At 50.6% G+C, this 16,186-nt stretch overlaps 6 protein-coding genes across 6 annotated transcripts; 5 read left to right on the top strand and 1 right to left on the bottom strand.

Moving 5' to 3' along the window:
• The first annotated feature begins 180 nt into the window (after nt 1-180).
• Nucleotides 181-1,544, top strand: P174DRAFT_441465 (uncharacterized protein). Its single transcript, XM_024827316.1, has 2 exons — nt 181-658; nt 711-1,544. The coding sequence occupies exons 1-2, from the start codon at nt 348-350 to the stop codon at nt 1,135-1,137; spliced, it is 738 nt and encodes a 245-aa protein (XP_024682776.1). The 5' UTR covers nt 181-347; the 3' UTR covers nt 1,138-1,544.
• Nucleotides 1,545-2,295: 751 nt separating this feature from the next.
• P174DRAFT_370391 (PQ-loop repeat-containing protein) lies at nt 2,296-3,579 on the top strand (the record flags this gene model as incomplete). Its single annotated transcript, XM_024822330.1, has 1 exon — nt 2,296-3,579. The coding sequence occupies one exon, from the start codon at nt 2,296-2,298 to the stop codon at nt 3,577-3,579; it is 1,284 nt and encodes a 427-aa protein (XP_024682777.1).
• Nucleotides 3,580-4,761: 1,182 nt separating this feature from the next.
• Nucleotides 4,762-6,803, bottom strand: lcb2 (putative serine palmitoyltransferase 2; the record flags this gene model as incomplete). Its single annotated transcript, XM_024829867.1, has 2 exons — nt 4,762-4,872; nt 4,893-6,803. 2 exons carry the CDS (start codon nt 6,801-6,803, stop codon nt 4,762-4,764), a joined length of 2,022 nt encoding a protein of 673 aa, XP_024682778.1.
• A 2,811-nt stretch (nt 6,804-9,614) lies between these two features.
• P174DRAFT_370794 (acetoacetate--CoA ligase family protein) lies at nt 9,615-11,811 on the top strand (the record flags this gene model as incomplete). The annotated part of the gene is made up of 2 exons (XM_024822350.1): nt 9,615-9,854; nt 9,952-11,811. 2 exons carry the CDS (start codon nt 9,615-9,617, stop codon nt 11,809-11,811), a joined length of 2,100 nt encoding a protein of 699 aa, XP_024682779.1.
• Nucleotides 11,812-12,761: 950 nt separating this feature from the next.
• P174DRAFT_441469 (mitochondrial-processing protease subunit alpha) lies at nt 12,762-14,826 on the top strand. The gene is made up of 3 exons (XM_024827317.1): nt 12,762-12,934; nt 13,013-13,934; nt 13,967-14,826. Exons 1-3 carry the CDS (start codon nt 12,836-12,838, stop codon nt 14,653-14,655), a joined length of 1,710 nt encoding a protein of 569 aa, XP_024682780.1. The 5' UTR covers nt 12,762-12,835; the 3' UTR covers nt 14,656-14,826.
• Nucleotides 14,827-15,035: 209 nt separating this feature from the next.
• P174DRAFT_441471 (mitochondrial import receptor subunit TOM22) lies at nt 15,036-16,017 on the top strand. Its single transcript, XM_024827318.1, has 2 exons — nt 15,036-15,218; nt 15,432-16,017. The coding sequence occupies exons 1-2, from the start codon at nt 15,104-15,106 to the stop codon at nt 15,728-15,730; spliced, it is 414 nt and encodes a 137-aa protein (XP_024682781.1). The 5' UTR covers nt 15,036-15,103; the 3' UTR covers nt 15,731-16,017.
• Nucleotides 16,018-16,186: the final 169 nt, after the last annotated feature.

The following is a 16,186-nucleotide window of genomic DNA, read 5'->3' on the forward strand; positions in this document are numbered from 1 at the left end:
GCTGACTCGCTACCAGTGTACGACTTCGCTTATTCTTGATAGTGGTACTTTAATCTTCTAGACTGCGTCACTTCGACATCCTTACTAAGCGCATAGCTCGAGGGTCTCCTTGAGTTATGTGGAATACTTGTACCGTGACTGGATGATGTCGCGGGGAAAGGTCATCTGGTGCCGACGCAGTCATACAGCTTACACCTCAGCCGCACGGGACACGGGGATCCATGTTTGATTGAAATTTTGGTTATAAATCGTTGTCTGATATCATTCAGCCTTTTTCTTCTTAAATTGAAATTACTCTTACTCTGGACAAATCCATTTGCCTCTCGCAAGGTCTTCACTTCTCGAAGATGGCGTCCCCATATGACCAGTACCCACCCTATGGCGCTCCAGCTCCAGGTCCGCACCCTAGCGGCGGGGCATACTATACGCCCCAGGACGCCCCGCATGGTTATGGGTCTCAGCAACCATATGGACAGCCTGGCCAGCTTGAACAGTATGCGGGTGCCCACACTTCCCAGCATGATTTGAGCCCGCAAGCGCAACAATATCAGCCGCCGCCGCAGAGGGACTTTCTGAGCCCGTCTGATGCGCTGGGGTACCAGCATGCGCCCGGAAACTACGAAGCTAGAGGTCGCCAGGGCAGCAACGCTGAGTATTAGTATGACACCTTCCTCGTTCGTCTGGTTCTATCTTCGACTAACGCCTTACAGCAACCAACATACCGACGAACATAGAGACGCTTCCCGATCACGGCGCCGCCGATCCCGCGCGTCCAGTAGCGCGATGAAAGACAGATCTGGATCGCGGTCTAGGTCTAGGTCTGGGTCATCAGGGCAGGATCGTGGCCTTGCGGGAACGTTGATGGGAGGGGCGTCTGGATACTATCTGGGACATAAACAGAGTCATGGTCTCCTCGGTGCTTTGGGCGGCGCACTATTAGGAAATTTTCTAGAGCACCGGGTCGAGGAACACAAGGAGCATGGCGAGGATCATCATAAGCGCCACCGCCATCGCCATCGTCACCATCATCATCATCATCATCATGATCATGATCAGCGGCATCTCGATCAACACCACCATGGCCATCGGCATCATCGGAGCCACTCGAGACATAGTAGACACAGTGACGATCCCTGAGGCTTGGGTTCGCTGTGGGGAGCGGTAAGCCTGGCATGAGGTGATGCACATGGTTTTGAATTGTTCTGCGATAGGAATGGTCTTCGTTCGTTGTAACTACTTTTCATCATGCCCTTGCTTGCACTTTCAGTTCGCTCATGTTGTCTATGCAGTAGCAGATGGATTGTTTGTTTCGCTCCTGAGAGATTAGCTGCGCATGTTCGTAGCGTGCTCTGTGCCTGACGAATGACTGCCTCATATGCCTGGCAGACCATGGGTAACTGCAAATATTACCTTCGATCGCTCCAGGCTCCCAATAGGAATTGACAAAAACGACATCGGAGTTGAAGCGTTCTTCATGTTCTGAGGGGATCCTTCAGTCCACTGTAGACTTGAGCATTCCTGAGACAACGTAGAGTATTGGCATTGAAATGGAGAAGAATGGAGGGCTAGTCATCACCTGACCTTGATGTCATAATTATCTATTTAGACCTTTGACAAACAACCATGACAAGGGTCCTACCAACGTGAACCCAGAAAACCAGGCTCTTATCAATGAGAGGATGACGATGATAGTGATGTAGTATTCGAGGGGCGGCACGTGACCACTTAACTATCTTACGAACTGATGTTAGTCAGTGATCCCGTTCTAGTCCGAATGCGGCGGCGGGTAGAAATGAAGCAGCCAATGGCATCAGCAGGATACGCCGATACAGATCAGGAGTTATCTATCTGCTGAGAGATCGACTATCTGTTAGTTTATCAGCCCCGTGGAGCGTGATTCATTTGTGTCTGTCCCAGTGCAAGTGGTCGATCTCTCTCTCAGCTGAGCCCACAACGAAATGGCTCGTGACCCATACTCGAAGGGGCAGTGTGACTCCCCCAAACGGATGGACAGCCAACACAGCCCTGAGTCCTTGGATTCTTTCACTCCTTCAAATCTGAGATATCCTTTTCTTTCAATCTTGAGTCTTTCCTTTGTGTCAAAAATTCCCCAAGGATAAGAAGAACATATCACAGGACTCTTCGTTGTTCATGTTGTTGAAAGACATCTTTCCCGCTCCGCTCTACTCTTTCCCCGTGTACTTCCCCAGGATCTCCTCCCCACATTTATCTGGGAGGCAGCAGATACCCTGAGCCAGCAAGAGGGTATTTGTGAGTTGGATAGAGTCACTCAGTATGCCTCCTCCGCTATTATACAATGTCCTGCCAGCCGCTCTTCCAGCACACTGTGAGCCCTCGTCACCATTCCTAGCTACCGTTTCGTCCCACTTGCATATCTGCCTTCCTACGCCTCTTGCGCTCTTATCTTCGGTTTTCGGAACGCTCAGCATCATATCCTGGCTTTTTGCACAGCTTCCCCAAATATACAAGAACTACCAGCTGCAATCAACGTCCGGCCTGTCCCTGTTCTTTCTCGTCGAATGGTGTCTTGGTGATACGGGTAACCTTGTGGGCGCTCTGTTTACTCGGCAGGCAACCTGGCAAGTGATCATAGCCGCCTACTACGTCTTGGTGGACGTAACCCTAGTCATCCAGTTCTTTTGGTATACACACTACAAAGGCCGAAGGGTCGCGTACGGTGGCCACTCCCACTCCCACCATGGCGAAGACACCGGATCGTTTCTGGAGGGAGTGCCGCTATCAGAGGAGGATTCGATCATTGATGTCCCACCACACAAGCCTGCAAGGGAGGGCTCGGCCACAAAGGATGAGGAGCTCCTCAAGAAATCGTCGCCCATTGCGATGAACAACCAACCGCTACTATATACTAACGAGAAGTTGAGCTCGTCTCGTCGCACGATCACCAGATCAAGCAGTGGACCCAGCCTGCCACTCGCCTCCACGCGCACTCTGCTTCTGGCATCGATGCTCTGCGCCGTTGTAGCCAACGCACAGCCCACCGAGCACCACCTGCCGCCCGCAGCTTCACAACAGACCACCCTGCTGATCGGCAGGATCTCCTCCTGGACCTCAACGGTCCTCTACCTCGGCTCACGTCCGCCTCAACTCATCAAGAACTACCGCCGCAAAAGCACCGCAGGGCTTTCCCCCTTACTCTTCATGGCCGCCTTCTGCGGTAACCTCTTCTACTCCGCCTCGCTCGCAACCAACCCCAACGCATGGTACGACTTTCCCCCGTGGGGAGGCCGCGGATGGGCAGGCGCAGACGGCAACAACCGCCTGGAATGGGTGGGCCTCTCCATCCCGTTCTTCCTCGGCGCCTTTGGCGTCCTCTTTCTCGACGGCTGCATGGGCCTGCAGTTCCTCATGTACGGCGCCCAGGACGAAGAATATGTTCCCGTCATGTACGCAGAAAGAACGAGCAGGTGGACCCGCGTCCGGGGCTGGATGAGGGGCTGGATCCCCTCCGTGTCCCCTCAGCGCGAATTGCACGATACCTCTGTGCAGGAAAGACAGACGCTCCTGCGCGGAGGACGACAGAGATACGGCACTGTTTAGATCTTTGCACCTCCCCTCTGCTTCATGATTCACCGATATCTTATTCCCTTTTTACATCCGGCACAGCGTGCATGTTTCAACGCCTTGATGACCATTATGCTTCATGGAGTACATCTCAATTGTCTCCTTGTCGTTTTGCATTTTCTCGCCCTATCCTTGTCTTTGGCGTTGCATTTTGGGAATGGGGATTTTTCCGGACTTACACGCATAGATGGATCATCGTCATGACTGGCCGTCTCTGACGGCATGATGCATGTGCATACACTTTGTTCCACTTTTGGTATTTTGAATGGCGTCTCTTCGTCGTCACCTACTAGTTCAAGCTAGGCGACGCTCGTCCTTTTTGCTTAGATATTTCCTGTCACTGCGGTCTAGTCATGTTTACACATCATGCTATGCATTACACTATGCTATGATATAGGGTCTTTAGACTATTCATCGAGGGGCAATAGATCCTGACTTTTCTAATGACGCGGTTCATGGTGTTCTGGTTGACAGAACAGGCTTTTACTCGTGGATATATCCTTATCGTGTAAAAATAATATATTAACAGTCATCTAAGTATAAACATTTAGGTACACTTCCGCCCAAGAAATCTCTCTCAGCAAGTCCACTTTCATCAACCTGATCAAGGTTCAAGCCCTGGGCCGCAATATCATGCACAATTAAGAGCCGGCCCCAATTCGAACCCTCCAGCACTTGGTGGGGAAGACCGGAAATATTGGTATGTGGTCTAAAAAAGTCGAACAATGAAGGGATAAGAAGTGAGAAAATAATGATTAAAAGCAAGCGGCCGGGTCCTCCATGTCGTTCATATCACTGGAACGGCAGAGACACCCGCAGAAGGTAGAGGTTGCTTGGTCGTCGTAGGTTCCGCAAAGGCGTATTCGTTCATTGTTCAGATACTCGTGACTTTGTTTTCAAACCAGACACTCTTCATGGACAGAGCAAAAGATCAACAGACGATTGAAGCGAACCGTCTAGTGTTACAGGGCAAGAAGTGCTGAAAAACCTTGCGACGCGGCATGACCAGCATCACCGAATCTGGCCTATTATCGGTGGCTCATCCCACGCACGACTCGACAATAGCGTATGATTAAGCGACAATTGTATCTCGGGTGGGAAAGAAAGCCAGGACGGGCACAATTTGCCCTCGAACTTCGTGACTCGTCATGCAGGCAGTTAGTACAGTGGCGATTGGACGTCCTGTACACCCCGTCTGATGACATCCTCAATACGCCAACGAGGAGGTACAATCCTCGCCGACCGCTTGCGCCGTAATTCTATCTCCTTCTCAGGAGGATGGCCCATACCTTCATCGGGGGTAGAGCGCCTCCGGCAATTCCAGTAGAGAACTTCAGTTGCAGGACATTGCCAATCTCGTCGCAGGCAGTCAGGACGCGGTCAAGGTCTTCCTTGGTATGCGCGGCAGAAACGCAGAAACGAGCCCGAGACGATACAAGAGGAGTGGCGGGGTATCCGACAACGACGACGGAGATCTTTCTTCTAAGCATTTCGTGGGAGAATGCGGGCATCTTGGCAGGGTTGAAAAGAAGGACAGGAATTATTGGCGAATCGTCGTGACCGTACACTATAAAGCCAAGACGCTTCAATCCGAGGCGAAGATATCGAGAGTTGAAGGCCAGCCGCTGCAACCGCTCTTCACCCTGGCCCGGAACAATCTCCCCGTTGATGATGCGGAGCGCGGAAGAGATCTGCGCCAGAATAGCAGGAGCTGGCGCCTCGCCGTAGAAAATACCGGAATTGGTCGCACGGAGTTTGTCAATCATCGCCTTATCAGCGGCAATGTAGCCCCCATTGGCGCCAAATGACTTGGTAAGGGTGCCCATCAGAATGTCTACCTCCTTCGTGTCAATGCTGAAATAGTCACAAACACCCCGCCCCTTGGGACCTATAGCTCCAATTGAGTGCGCCTCGTCCACAAAGAGATGGAATTTATAGCGACGCTTCAGCACAATGAGACCTGGAAGATTGCACATGGATCCTTCCATGGAGTACAGTCCTTCAACGACCACCAGAATCTTCTTCCATGGGCGATGAGTACGTGGCTGGCCCTGAGAGATGGCTTCACGCAGCTTTGCCTCCAGGTCCTTCATGTCGTTGTGCTTGAACATGCCAATGGACGCACCTGAGAGACGGGCGCCAAAGCGGATTGATGCGTGATTCAATTCATCGGAGATAATCAGGCAGCCTTTGCTCACCAAGGCCGGAAAGATATTTGCATTTGTACCAAAACCCATGGAGAAGACCATCGAGGCCTCCTTGCCCACAAAGCTGGCAACAAGACTCTCAACTTCGGCATGAAGATCTTGCGTTCCCACCTCAGCGCGAGTGCTAGGAGCACTAATCCCGTACTTCCTCAGAGTATCCTCGGCGTGGTCAGCGCAGGGACCATCAGACTGGGCAAATCCGAGGTAGTTGTATGAGCTCAGGTTCAAGGTATCCGTAGTGGTTCCGGTGAGATAGAAGTGTTTGTTGTGGTCATCGGTAGCCCGGTCGATCAAGGTGATGTATCTTCCAGGGACCCCGGTCACGGGACGCTCGAAACAGTCATTAATACGCAGCTTGAGACGACGCACGTAAAAGTTGTCGAAATCACTGTTGAGAGCACCGTATCCATTGCGAGGTTTCAGGTGCCGATAATTCTCCTCGCGGAAGCGCTTCCCGAAGAAATCGCGGACGTGTCCGAAAGCAATCAAAATCAAGTAGCTGATATAGGTAGTGAGAAGATAATAATAGGGCGGTTCGTCCATCACTGGCTCTGGGAAGACACCGCCAGGGTGTCTACTCGAGTAGCGGTGGCTTGGATGGCCGATGGGGCCGAATTGGGCATGCTGCTTGGCCTGGCGACGGGCCTCTTCGGGAGACGGAGGCTGGAAAAGTGTGGTCGGAGGCTCGTCCATGTTGGGATTGCCCGCAGTAGCTGTCGATAAAGAAATAGTCGGTAGGGACAGTGATGCCGAACTGATCGGCGGAGCGACAGGACTGGGTTGAAAACTCCCACTAGCTGCCTGGAGAGCGGACTGTGCGGATTGAGGTTCGGATTTGGACTTAGGGGACGTTGAGAAGAGCTGAGTGAAGCGATTCGGCTTTGATGTAGAGGCTTTGATGGCGATACCGCCCTTTCCCGAAGTAGACGAAAAGGAGAGTGAGTTGGAAGAGTCGTTGGCGAAAGAAGGGGAAGTAGCAGATCGGCGAGGCATCGCAGGAAAGAACTAGACAGAATTGAAGACCGAAAGTCGTTCAGGAGTCGTCGTAATGGGAAAAGGGAAAGAAAAGTCGTAGAAGCGGCAGTTCTCAGATGGTGATTGTGGCAGGAGATACGAAGTACCTAGGAGGCAACAACGCTGGTTCTTTTATGATGCCCGTATATTCCTCCCGCACGGAGACTTTCTGAGAGAGCAGACGTTGGGAAAACAACGCCAATGCACTGTAAACCTAAGTCAACCACAACGGATCAATTTGAGTTCGATTTATTTTTTATCCAGGTTTCAATGTTTCAGAAGATGTAGATGAGCAATTGTTGATGGTTTGATGGAAATTGGGCGGGGTGAAAGGGGCATCGAGGCAGGAGTTCAGGGTGACCACGGACGAACGTACCACCAAGATCACTCGAGGCAGAAATCCAAGCCGAAGAACCCGGATGGATCTCACTACTTCTCACACGTGGAGGGCTCGGGGCCCTGATGCAGAATGAAAAGTAACTCGTACTGTACACCAATCTCAGGAGATCAAAGAGGAATATAGAGATTGTCTCAGAAGAACATTGTCAAGCTCATCAAGGTTGAGACGAGCGTTAGATCCAAAAGTACCAGAAAAAATGGTTCGTAAAAGAAAAATGGAAAAAGGATTTTTTTGCTTATAGGACTTACCTCGCCCTTAACCGTACCTTACCAGAGAGACCAGAAACCTGTTCCACGGATTACCAGAGTGGTACTCCGCTTACCATATGCAGGGGGAATCGCCTGCAGATTTAGCCTGCTCGTCTTCTACCTTTGATATAGGTAGTGTAATATTACCGTGTGTTACAGACCCACAGCCCCTGGACTAGTGCGCTCTCGATACTGTACCTTACGATAACTGTGCAGGACTATCGATGTACCATGCAGTTTGACCCTGATCTTCATTCATCGTGTCTTCTTTTACTCTGATAATTTCATAGACTCGAGGTCTTGAGGAAAGGGGCAATGCAAGGAAACTGGCACAATCGAACAACTTCTGTTTCGTGGCCTGATCTATGATTATTTATGAAGGATATTACCTCAAACTACTTCAACCCTTCAAAGAGTGCTTTAAAATAATGTGTCCAGACTCCAGACTCTACCTTAGCTAAAGCATTATTAAAGTATCTGCCTTAGGCACAAGCTAACCTCCGCCTGAACGTGCATGGTGCCTGAATATCCGTCACTAGCCCACCCACACCAGCTTCCCGCTGTGGGTGACGAATTTCACCGTAATCACGAATTTTCGATATTTTGACCTCTTGAAGCTATTCCAACCACACAATATGCCGAAATCTTCTAAATATAGTGAATCTGACCTCCTTAAGGCCTGCGAAGCCGCTCAGGCCCCAGGAAAAACCAAATATCTCTAAGATTGCGCGTGAATATGGCGTTCCGATTACAACACTATGTGACCGCGTCAAAAAGGGCAGGCAGCCTCGTACAGCTGGGAAACCAGTTAATAAAGCACTTGAGGGGTATCAGGAGGAAGCCTCAATACAGTGGATAGTCTGGATGCGAGATCATTACCTGCCAGTGACGCCTAAGCTGCTGAAGAGTATGCAAACCGGGCACTTCAACGCGCTGGCATACCTCGACAGGTTAGCAAGATGTGGGCATATCGCTTTGAGAAACGACTCCCAGAACACCTCAAGCTAGGCCCTGGGGAAGCAAAAGACGAAGGAATCAAAGCGTGTCAAGGCTGAAGATGCAGATCTTCTTACACCAAAGCTACAACGGAATCTTGACCAGATATTCAAACATAATCAAATTGCTGCTGAGCATCTGGCTATAGCGAATGAAACAATCAGTCGAATTATGGCCGCGCAAGCCCCCTACGGCGCCAACACACTAAGCGACATTTTAAGCCACTTAGTCAGGATGGTATACTAAGGGTATGAGATGCAAATCGATCAACTGCTTCAAGGAAGGCCAAAGATGCTGCTACGCAAGAGAGGCGTTTACAAATGCAGTGGGAGAGGAGAAAGCGCATGGTAAAACCCCACCGCCAGCACCTACACAAGAGAATCTGGTATCAAATGGATCAGCAGAGGCAGCAGATGAGAATAGTGAGATTTTTTTCTTAGATAGTCAGCCAATGCGTTGAGAATAGCTTCAAATATCGAAAATTCGTGATTACGGTGAAATTCGTGACTGCGATGTGGCTCACCCACAGCGGGAAGCGGTGTGGGTGGGCTAGTCACAGATACTGGCTGTTGTTAAGCGTGTTGAAGCTACCTTAGTGCCTTGTCATAGATTGAACCTTAAGTTGTGATTCAAATACTAGCTATCACTAGCTATCAGATGCGTGTTTTTAGAGACTTATGCTCAAATTATTATGAACAGTCGTCTACCCTGTGAACTATCCACATCTACCATTAAACACTCCTACACTATAGTAGCACAAAAGCCATGGCCCGCGGACAGGAGCAACACTGGGGCGGAAGACTCTCCCCTTACCCGCTTCTCATCCGATCCTTTCCGCCCCGCGATTCCCCAGTTACTGGCTCAAGTGTCTAATGTTGTGTGATCGTATAATTTTGGGATGGCAGATCTTAGATCTTCATTCCCCTTCAAGAATTGATTCAGTGATTCGATTTGATTGCGTTGTCCGTTGCCATTCCTGATAGTCTTCCCCTAGACAGTCGTACTCGACGGAAACGGAAGGCCGCCACGCTATAAGATCTTCATCGTTCAGACAGGACTCAGCCGTAATCTTCTTTTTTTTTTTCCTTTTTTCTTGTCTTCACATCACCGGAGGACCGAAAAAAATCATTCTCGTCTATCACAAGCATGACGGTCAACGGATCTACCAAGCCTCATGAGGTGTCCGCGGAGGCGAAAAAACTATGGCGGCACTCAGATCCGCAGAGTACCCAGATATATGATTTCATGCAGGGCTTGAATCAAAAGTACGAACTTTCTCTTCAGAACTACAATGACCTCTGGCAGTGGAGTATATCTAGGCCTTCCGAGTTCTGGGAGGAGATTTGGCACTATACCAATATTAAAGCTCACAAACAGTATGATCGTGTGAGTAGCTCTACTCCGAAATATCTTGATAGACCTCGGCTCCATATTCGAGGTATTGTACCCCTCGTCAAAGAACGGAAATACTGATCTTGGCCAGGTCATGTCTTCCGAGAAAGTACTCTTTCCCAGGCCTCATTTCTTTGAGGGAAGCAAACTAAACTTTGCGGAAAACCTGCTGTACCCGGCAAGCTCACCAGCCGAAGATACTACTGCAGTGATTTCTGCCACAGAATCTGATAGGGAATTTGTTTCCTGGAAAGAGCTGCGGGAGCGCGTTCGCAAGTGTGCCAATTCCCTCAAAGAGGCAGGCTTGCGAGCAGGTGATCGTGTGGCAGGCTTCCTCGGCAACCATGCTAACACCGTCGTTGCAATGCTGGCGACGACCTCAATAGGTGCCTTCTGGACCGGCGTGTCCCCCGATACGGGGGTCCACGCGGTTCTGGAGCGCCTGAGACAAATCGAGCCGAAGATTTTATTTGCCGATAACGCCTCGTTATATAACGGCAAAGTGCATAGTGCCTATGAAAAGATTCGTCAAATTGTCTCTGAGCTGCCAGAGCTTCAGCTGCTGGTAGTCTTTGAGGCCATCAAGTCGCATCAATTCAATGTCGATGAAGTAAAGCCAACCCAAGGGAAAGCGTGTACATACGAGACATTCTTGGCTTCTGTTTCAAATGCATCAGCCGCCCTTGAGTTTGCCAGCCTTGACCCTGATCACCCTGTTTACATACTTTACTCGTCTGGTACCACTGGTGCGCCAAAGCCCATTGTCCATGGAGCACTGGGAACGCTGCTGCAGCACAAGAAGGAGCACGTGCTCCATTGCGATATTCATCCAGGAGACCGCTTGCTCTATTTTACGACCACAACATGGATGATGTGGCATTGGTTGGTGTCTGGTCTTGCCAGCGGTGCCACCGTCGTCCTCTACGACGGTTCTCCTTTCCGACCCTTGGACCCGGAAGGAGGGAACGGGGAGATGGCCATGCCGCGCCTGATCGACGAGTTGCGAATTACGCATTTTGGGACATCTGCAAAGTACCTTTCCATCTTAGAACAGGCCTCACTGAAACCCACGCAACACCCTCACCGGCCAGTGACCTTGCAAACACTGAAGGCTATTTTCAGCACTGGGTCTCCTCTGGCGCCCTCTACATTTGAATATGTGTACTCTTCCATTCACGCCGATATCATGCTGGGTTCCATCACCGGCGGTACCGATATCCTCTCACTGTTCTGTGCGTGTTGCCCCATTTTACCTGTTTACAAAGGCGAAATTCAATGCCGTTGCCTCGGAATGGCTGTGTCGGCATACGACTACTCTGGAACTGATATCAGTGCCACGAACGAGCCCGGTGACCTCGTGTGTACAAAACCATTTCCCGCCCAGCCGGTGATGTTCTGGCCACCTGGCCCAGTTGGCGCGGAAAAATACCGCAAGAGCTATTTTGACGTCTTCGGCCCACGCATTTGGCATCATGGCGACTTTGTCCGGATCAACCCACGCACCGGGGGAGTACACATGCTTGGCCGAAGCGATGGTGTTCTGAAGCCGGCAGGTGTTCGATTCGGAAGTGCAGAAATCTACAACATCCTCCTGAAACACTTTGCTGAGGAAATCGAAGATTCTTTGTGCGTAGGACGCAGGCGAGAGGGCATCGATACTGACGAGACTGTCGTACTATTTGTGAAGCTCGCCTCGCATGGCAAGACGCCCGCAACCATGCCTGCGGACCTTGCGGCACGAATTCAAGCCACTATCCGCAAAGAGCTCAGTCCTCGCCACGTCCCGGGTATAGTGGATGTCTGTCCTGAAATTCCAGTGACATCCAACGGCAAAAAAGTCGAAAATGCGGTGAAGCAGATCCTTTGCGGACTGAATATCAAAATTGGTGCAAGTGTTGCAAATGCTGGTTGCCTGGACTGGTATAGGAACTGGGCTGCTGAGCATCCATAGACAGAACCTGCTCGAAAAACTGTGATGGATACATTGCACGAGAAGATGAAATAGACCATAGAGACAGTAATGCAGCCTCAACCCCTAATTTCAAATTCCAGCTATTCGTCTCCTCAAGATCGAAGTCAAAGATGAAACAGATACCATCCACCAGGGAATATATAAACATTGCCTTGGGAATATCAAATAATACAAGATTCCGACATTCCTGGATGTGCTGCTCAATTCAGCCGCTCACCTGATACTTAAGGCAGCTACCCTGTGTGACTAAGCTGGACGCCTGCTGTGATGGTCAAAATGTTTGTCTCAGTTGTTTTTCAGCCTTCTAAGTTGATACAGTATAGATCCTGTATTTGGGGCGTCGATCGACCCGTCAAGGGATATAATGCTTGGTTCTTGGGCTAAAGTCAATTGCTACGAGCTTGATTCTAATCTTGGACTAGGCACACCTGAGCGTGCGCGCAGACCGCGGTTCCTGCCTGTTGAGGGCTTGATGTATCTTCTACGTAAGGCGCTGGACGGTGAGATTGCTCTCATGGTATGTCTTAGGGATGAGGATTTGGAGAGGCTGGGCGGATGAGGAGTTTGCTAGCTATGGGTAGCTGTTATATATGAGTCTAGCGGAACACTGTATATATCAAGAACGACGTGGATATAGCTTGACATGCAAAACATCATTTCGCAAAATATGTAACCAAATTAGTGCCGAATTTTGTTCGCTGCTGGCGGGATGCTGCGCTCCTCACCAAGAGAACAGAATTGACCTAATCCTAAAAGTTTCCAAAAAACCATCAAGCCTCACAGAGAACAATATGTCGAGTTGAGACACTGGTCATTCTGATCATCATTGTTCTTGTCTGCCAAAGTGGCTGATTAGATAAGCCATCGATCGGGGCAAGTCTCCGGCCCCAAATCTTTGCGCCGCCGCCGTTATGAGAGACCTTCATAAAGCCACGCCGAGCGGAGGACTAACAATTGGATATATCCTAATTGTTTCAACCAAATCATATATCTTAGCGACAGGATGCGTCGCTCCGTCTTGCGCGCCGTCGAGTCTGCGAAGCCTCTGGCTCGCGTGCCTCGTTCAGCCTCCAGAAGCTTTGCTACACTCAATGAGTCCAAGGTAAGAGCTGCACGCATTGCTTTTCCCCAACAGCCATCTTCGTCGTATAAGGCTAATCTCCATTCTCGCCCTTTATAGGACCCTGCCGAGCTCGATCAGATTACCACATTGCCTAATGGAATCCGTGTCGCCACGGAATCCTTACCCGGACCCTTTGCCGGCGTAGGTGTCTACGTCGATGCGGGATCCCGGTACGAAGACGAGAGCCTACGAGGCGTGAGCCACATTATGGACCGACTAGCCTTTAAATCGACCAAGTCCCGAACAAGCGATGAGATGCTGGAGACGCTTGAGAGTTTGGGAGGGAACATTCAGTGCGCTTCGTCTCGCGAGTCGTTGATGTACCAGTCGGCCAGTTTCAATTCGGCGGTCCCCGCGACCCTGGGGCTTCTGGCGGAGACGATTCGTGACCCTCTGATCACTGATGAGGAAGTTCTGCAGCAGTTGGCCACGGCAGAGTACGAGATCAATGAAATTTGGGCCAAGCCTGAGCTTATCCTGCCGGAGCTGGTGCATATGGCGGCCTACAAGGATAACACATTAGGGAACCCGCTACTCTGTCCTCGTGAGAGATTAGAAGAGATTAATAAGGCTGTTGTCGAGAGATACAGGGAGACCTTTTTCAAACCGGAGAGGATGGTTGTTGCCTTCGCCGGTGTGCCGCACGAGGAGGCTGTTAAGCTAACAGAGCAATACTTTGGTGATATGGCCACAAATCCGGTCAAAGGGCCCGTATTATCCGGGACTGGAATTGATACGACCCTGTCGGATTCAGAGACAGCGGCTCAGGAAGGACAGGTGCCGACCGTCCCTCAATTTACGCCATCGTCGACAACCACCACAACCCCAACCTCAAAAACCCAGTCTGTCCTTTCCAGGCTTCCTTTCCTGAAGAACCTCTCTACAAGCGCGTCGAAGCCTTCGTCTGTGGCAACCCTTGATCCTTCGTTGGTGCAGCCATCATCGTTGGACTTGACAAGACCTTCTCACTACACCGGTGGTTTCCTCTCTCTTCCCCCGATTCCCCACCAGCAAACCCCATGCTTCCTAGACTGAGCTACATACATCTCGCCTTTGAGGCTCTCCCTATCTCGAGCCCTGACATCTACGCCCTCGCCACCCTTCAGACTTTGCTCGGCGGCGGCGGATCTTTCTCCGCTGGCGGTCCCGGCAAGGGTATGTATTCTCGTCTCTATACAAATGTGCTGAACCAGCACGGATGGGTGGAAAGTTGCATCGCTTTCAACCACAGCTACACAGACAGTGGAATCTTCGGTATCTCCGCCTCGTGCAGTCCTACCCGTACGACCGAGATGCTTGAAGTCATGTGCCGCGAACTGCAGGCACTGACTCTCGACACGGGCTACAGCGCCTTGCAGCCACAGGAAGTCAACCGTGCGAAGAACCAACTGCGCTCCTCACTGTTGATGAACTTGGAATCCCGCATGGTGGAATTGGAGGACCTTGGCCGTCAAGTCCAGGTTCACGGCCATAAGGTTGGCGTCAAGGAGATGTGCGACCGCATCGAGGCTCTGACCGTGGATGACCTCCGTCGCGTGGCCCGCCATGTATTTGGAGGCCATGTTCAGAACAAGGGCCAGGGCACCGGTATCCCGACGGTGGTCTTGCAGGAGGGTGAGCTGGAAGGGTACAAACTCCGTCCTTTCCCATGGGAGGAGATTCAAGAACGGATTGCACGGTGGAAGCTGGGAAGAAGATAGATTCGTATGATCCCTGCATAGCGCAGCTCATGGATCCCCACTGATTCAGAACCTGGTCTGGGTGTATTATATAGAGGGTGGATGACGGGCTTTTACTTTCTTCACTCCGCATTTTTGCATGAGATTTGGCGTGCCATATGTATCTAAGATGGCATCAATAATCGACTTGTACAATATCTAATCCTGCTGAGGCGGTAAGCTTATGATTATCCGTATCGTTCATAAAAGCACTCCATTGAACCGTCGGCTCAAGCACAAATCACGTTTGGAGCTGCTTGCCGCTTTAGGGTCGTCTGGTTCGGGAAAAAAGTTGGAGCGAACCACTTCCAAGTCCGCAGTCCGCCAACAATCTCCGTCACCTTTAGCATCATATTTCCCAGCCGTCACAAAGTCATTTGACCACTTCTTTCCAGCAATCTTTGTCCCGACTTAGTTTATTACCGTCACAATGGTCAAACTCACTGAGGTTGAGGATGAGCACTTTGCTCAAGAGAAGCCCATGGCCACCAAGAGCAATGTTCTTCTTGCCACGGACGATGAGGACGAAGACTACACTGACACGGGTGAGCAGCCTCTACTAACACCGGTCGCTCTTTCTCTATGAGCTTCTGTTCCATACCCACGCGCACTACCATCGTGCATCTCGCTCCTTCATTCAAGAGCATCCCCATCCATTGCCGGAGGATGATTCTTCTGCCGGAAACATAGCCAACATGCATTTTCACACTGACAAGACCGCGAAAAAAACATTATCTAACCATTCAATCCAATCCCAGAATCCGAAATTTCCGTTGAATCCGACCTCGATGTCGAAAGCGAGACCCTGTACGAGCGAGTGGCCGCTCTGAAAGATATCGTCCCTCCGTCAGCTCGGCGCCAGATCTCCTCCACCGTTTCCACACTCACCTCGTTCACAAAGTCCAGCATCTCCTTCAGCGGAAAGGCGCTCTGGATTCTTAGCACCAGTGCTTTCCTCCTTGGCGTTCCATGGGCGCTTGCCTATGCCGAAGAGGAGCAGTACGTTCAGATGGAGCGTGAGCAGGGAATGATCAAGGGTGCTAACGAGGTATGTTGACGGACATTTTTCCTCTTTAAGTCATTCCATCAGATTGTTTCGACTCGGTTCTTTGGGATCTGTCCGGTTCTTTGAGCACCAGCAGCGGTGTGAAAACTCTTACTTGGGGACTTGTTCTGCAAAGAAAGCGAGGCACACGCGATTCTGAGTTATATCTTTGCATTTGCATTGTTACGAGCTGTTTGAGTTTGATTGGAGCATGCTGACAACTGTTCTCCTACAGATGCTCACACCCGGCGCTCTTCCCGCTGAGAACAAGCAGGCCCAACCTACTCTGTAAATGAACACCTCAACCCGAGGGTGAAAATACAACAGGTGTACTGGGCTCTACAATTGCGATGATGCAGCTGAGACGTCTGTTGTTCGATCCTTTGCTTTGATTCATGATCATCGGTCTGCTGGGGCTGAGTTCGCAATCAACCGCAGCCAGTACACGAATTGACTCCACTCACCAAG

Source organism: Aspergillus novofumigatus (genome assembly GCF_002847465.1).
Source record: "Aspergillus novofumigatus IBT 16806 chromosome Unknown P174scaffold_4, whole genome shotgun sequence".
Lineage (NCBI taxonomy): Eukaryota > Fungi > Ascomycota > Eurotiomycetes > Eurotiales > Aspergillaceae > Aspergillus > Aspergillus novofumigatus.

Excerpts from the sequence above, each read along its gene's own strand:
- P174DRAFT_441465 (XM_024827316.1), top strand. The coding sequence starts at position 348 with ATGGCGTCCCCATATGACCAGTACCCACCCTATGGCGCTCCAGCTCCA. Across the intron at positions 659-710 it reads GGCAGCAACGCTGAGTATTA|CAACCAACATACCGACGAAC; the intron begins GTATGACACCTT and ends AACGCCTTACAG.
- P174DRAFT_441469 (XM_024827317.1), top strand. The coding sequence starts at position 12,836 with ATGCGTCGCTCCGTCTTGCGCGCCGTCGAGTCTGCGAAGCCTCTGGCT. Across the intron at positions 12,935-13,012 it reads CTACACTCAATGAGTCCAAG|GACCCTGCCGAGCTCGATCA; the intron begins GTAAGAGCTGCA and ends CGCCCTTTATAG. Across the intron at positions 13,935-13,966 it reads ACCTTCTCACTACACCGGTG|CAAACCCCATGCTTCCTAGA; the intron begins GTTTCCTCTCTC and ends ATTCCCCACCAG.
- P174DRAFT_441471 (XM_024827318.1), top strand. The coding sequence starts at position 15,104 with ATGGTCAAACTCACTGAGGTTGAGGATGAGCACTTTGCTCAAGAGAAG. Across the intron at positions 15,219-15,431 it reads CGAAGACTACACTGACACGG|AATCCGAAATTTCCGTTGAA; the intron begins GTGAGCAGCCTC and ends ATCCAATCCCAG.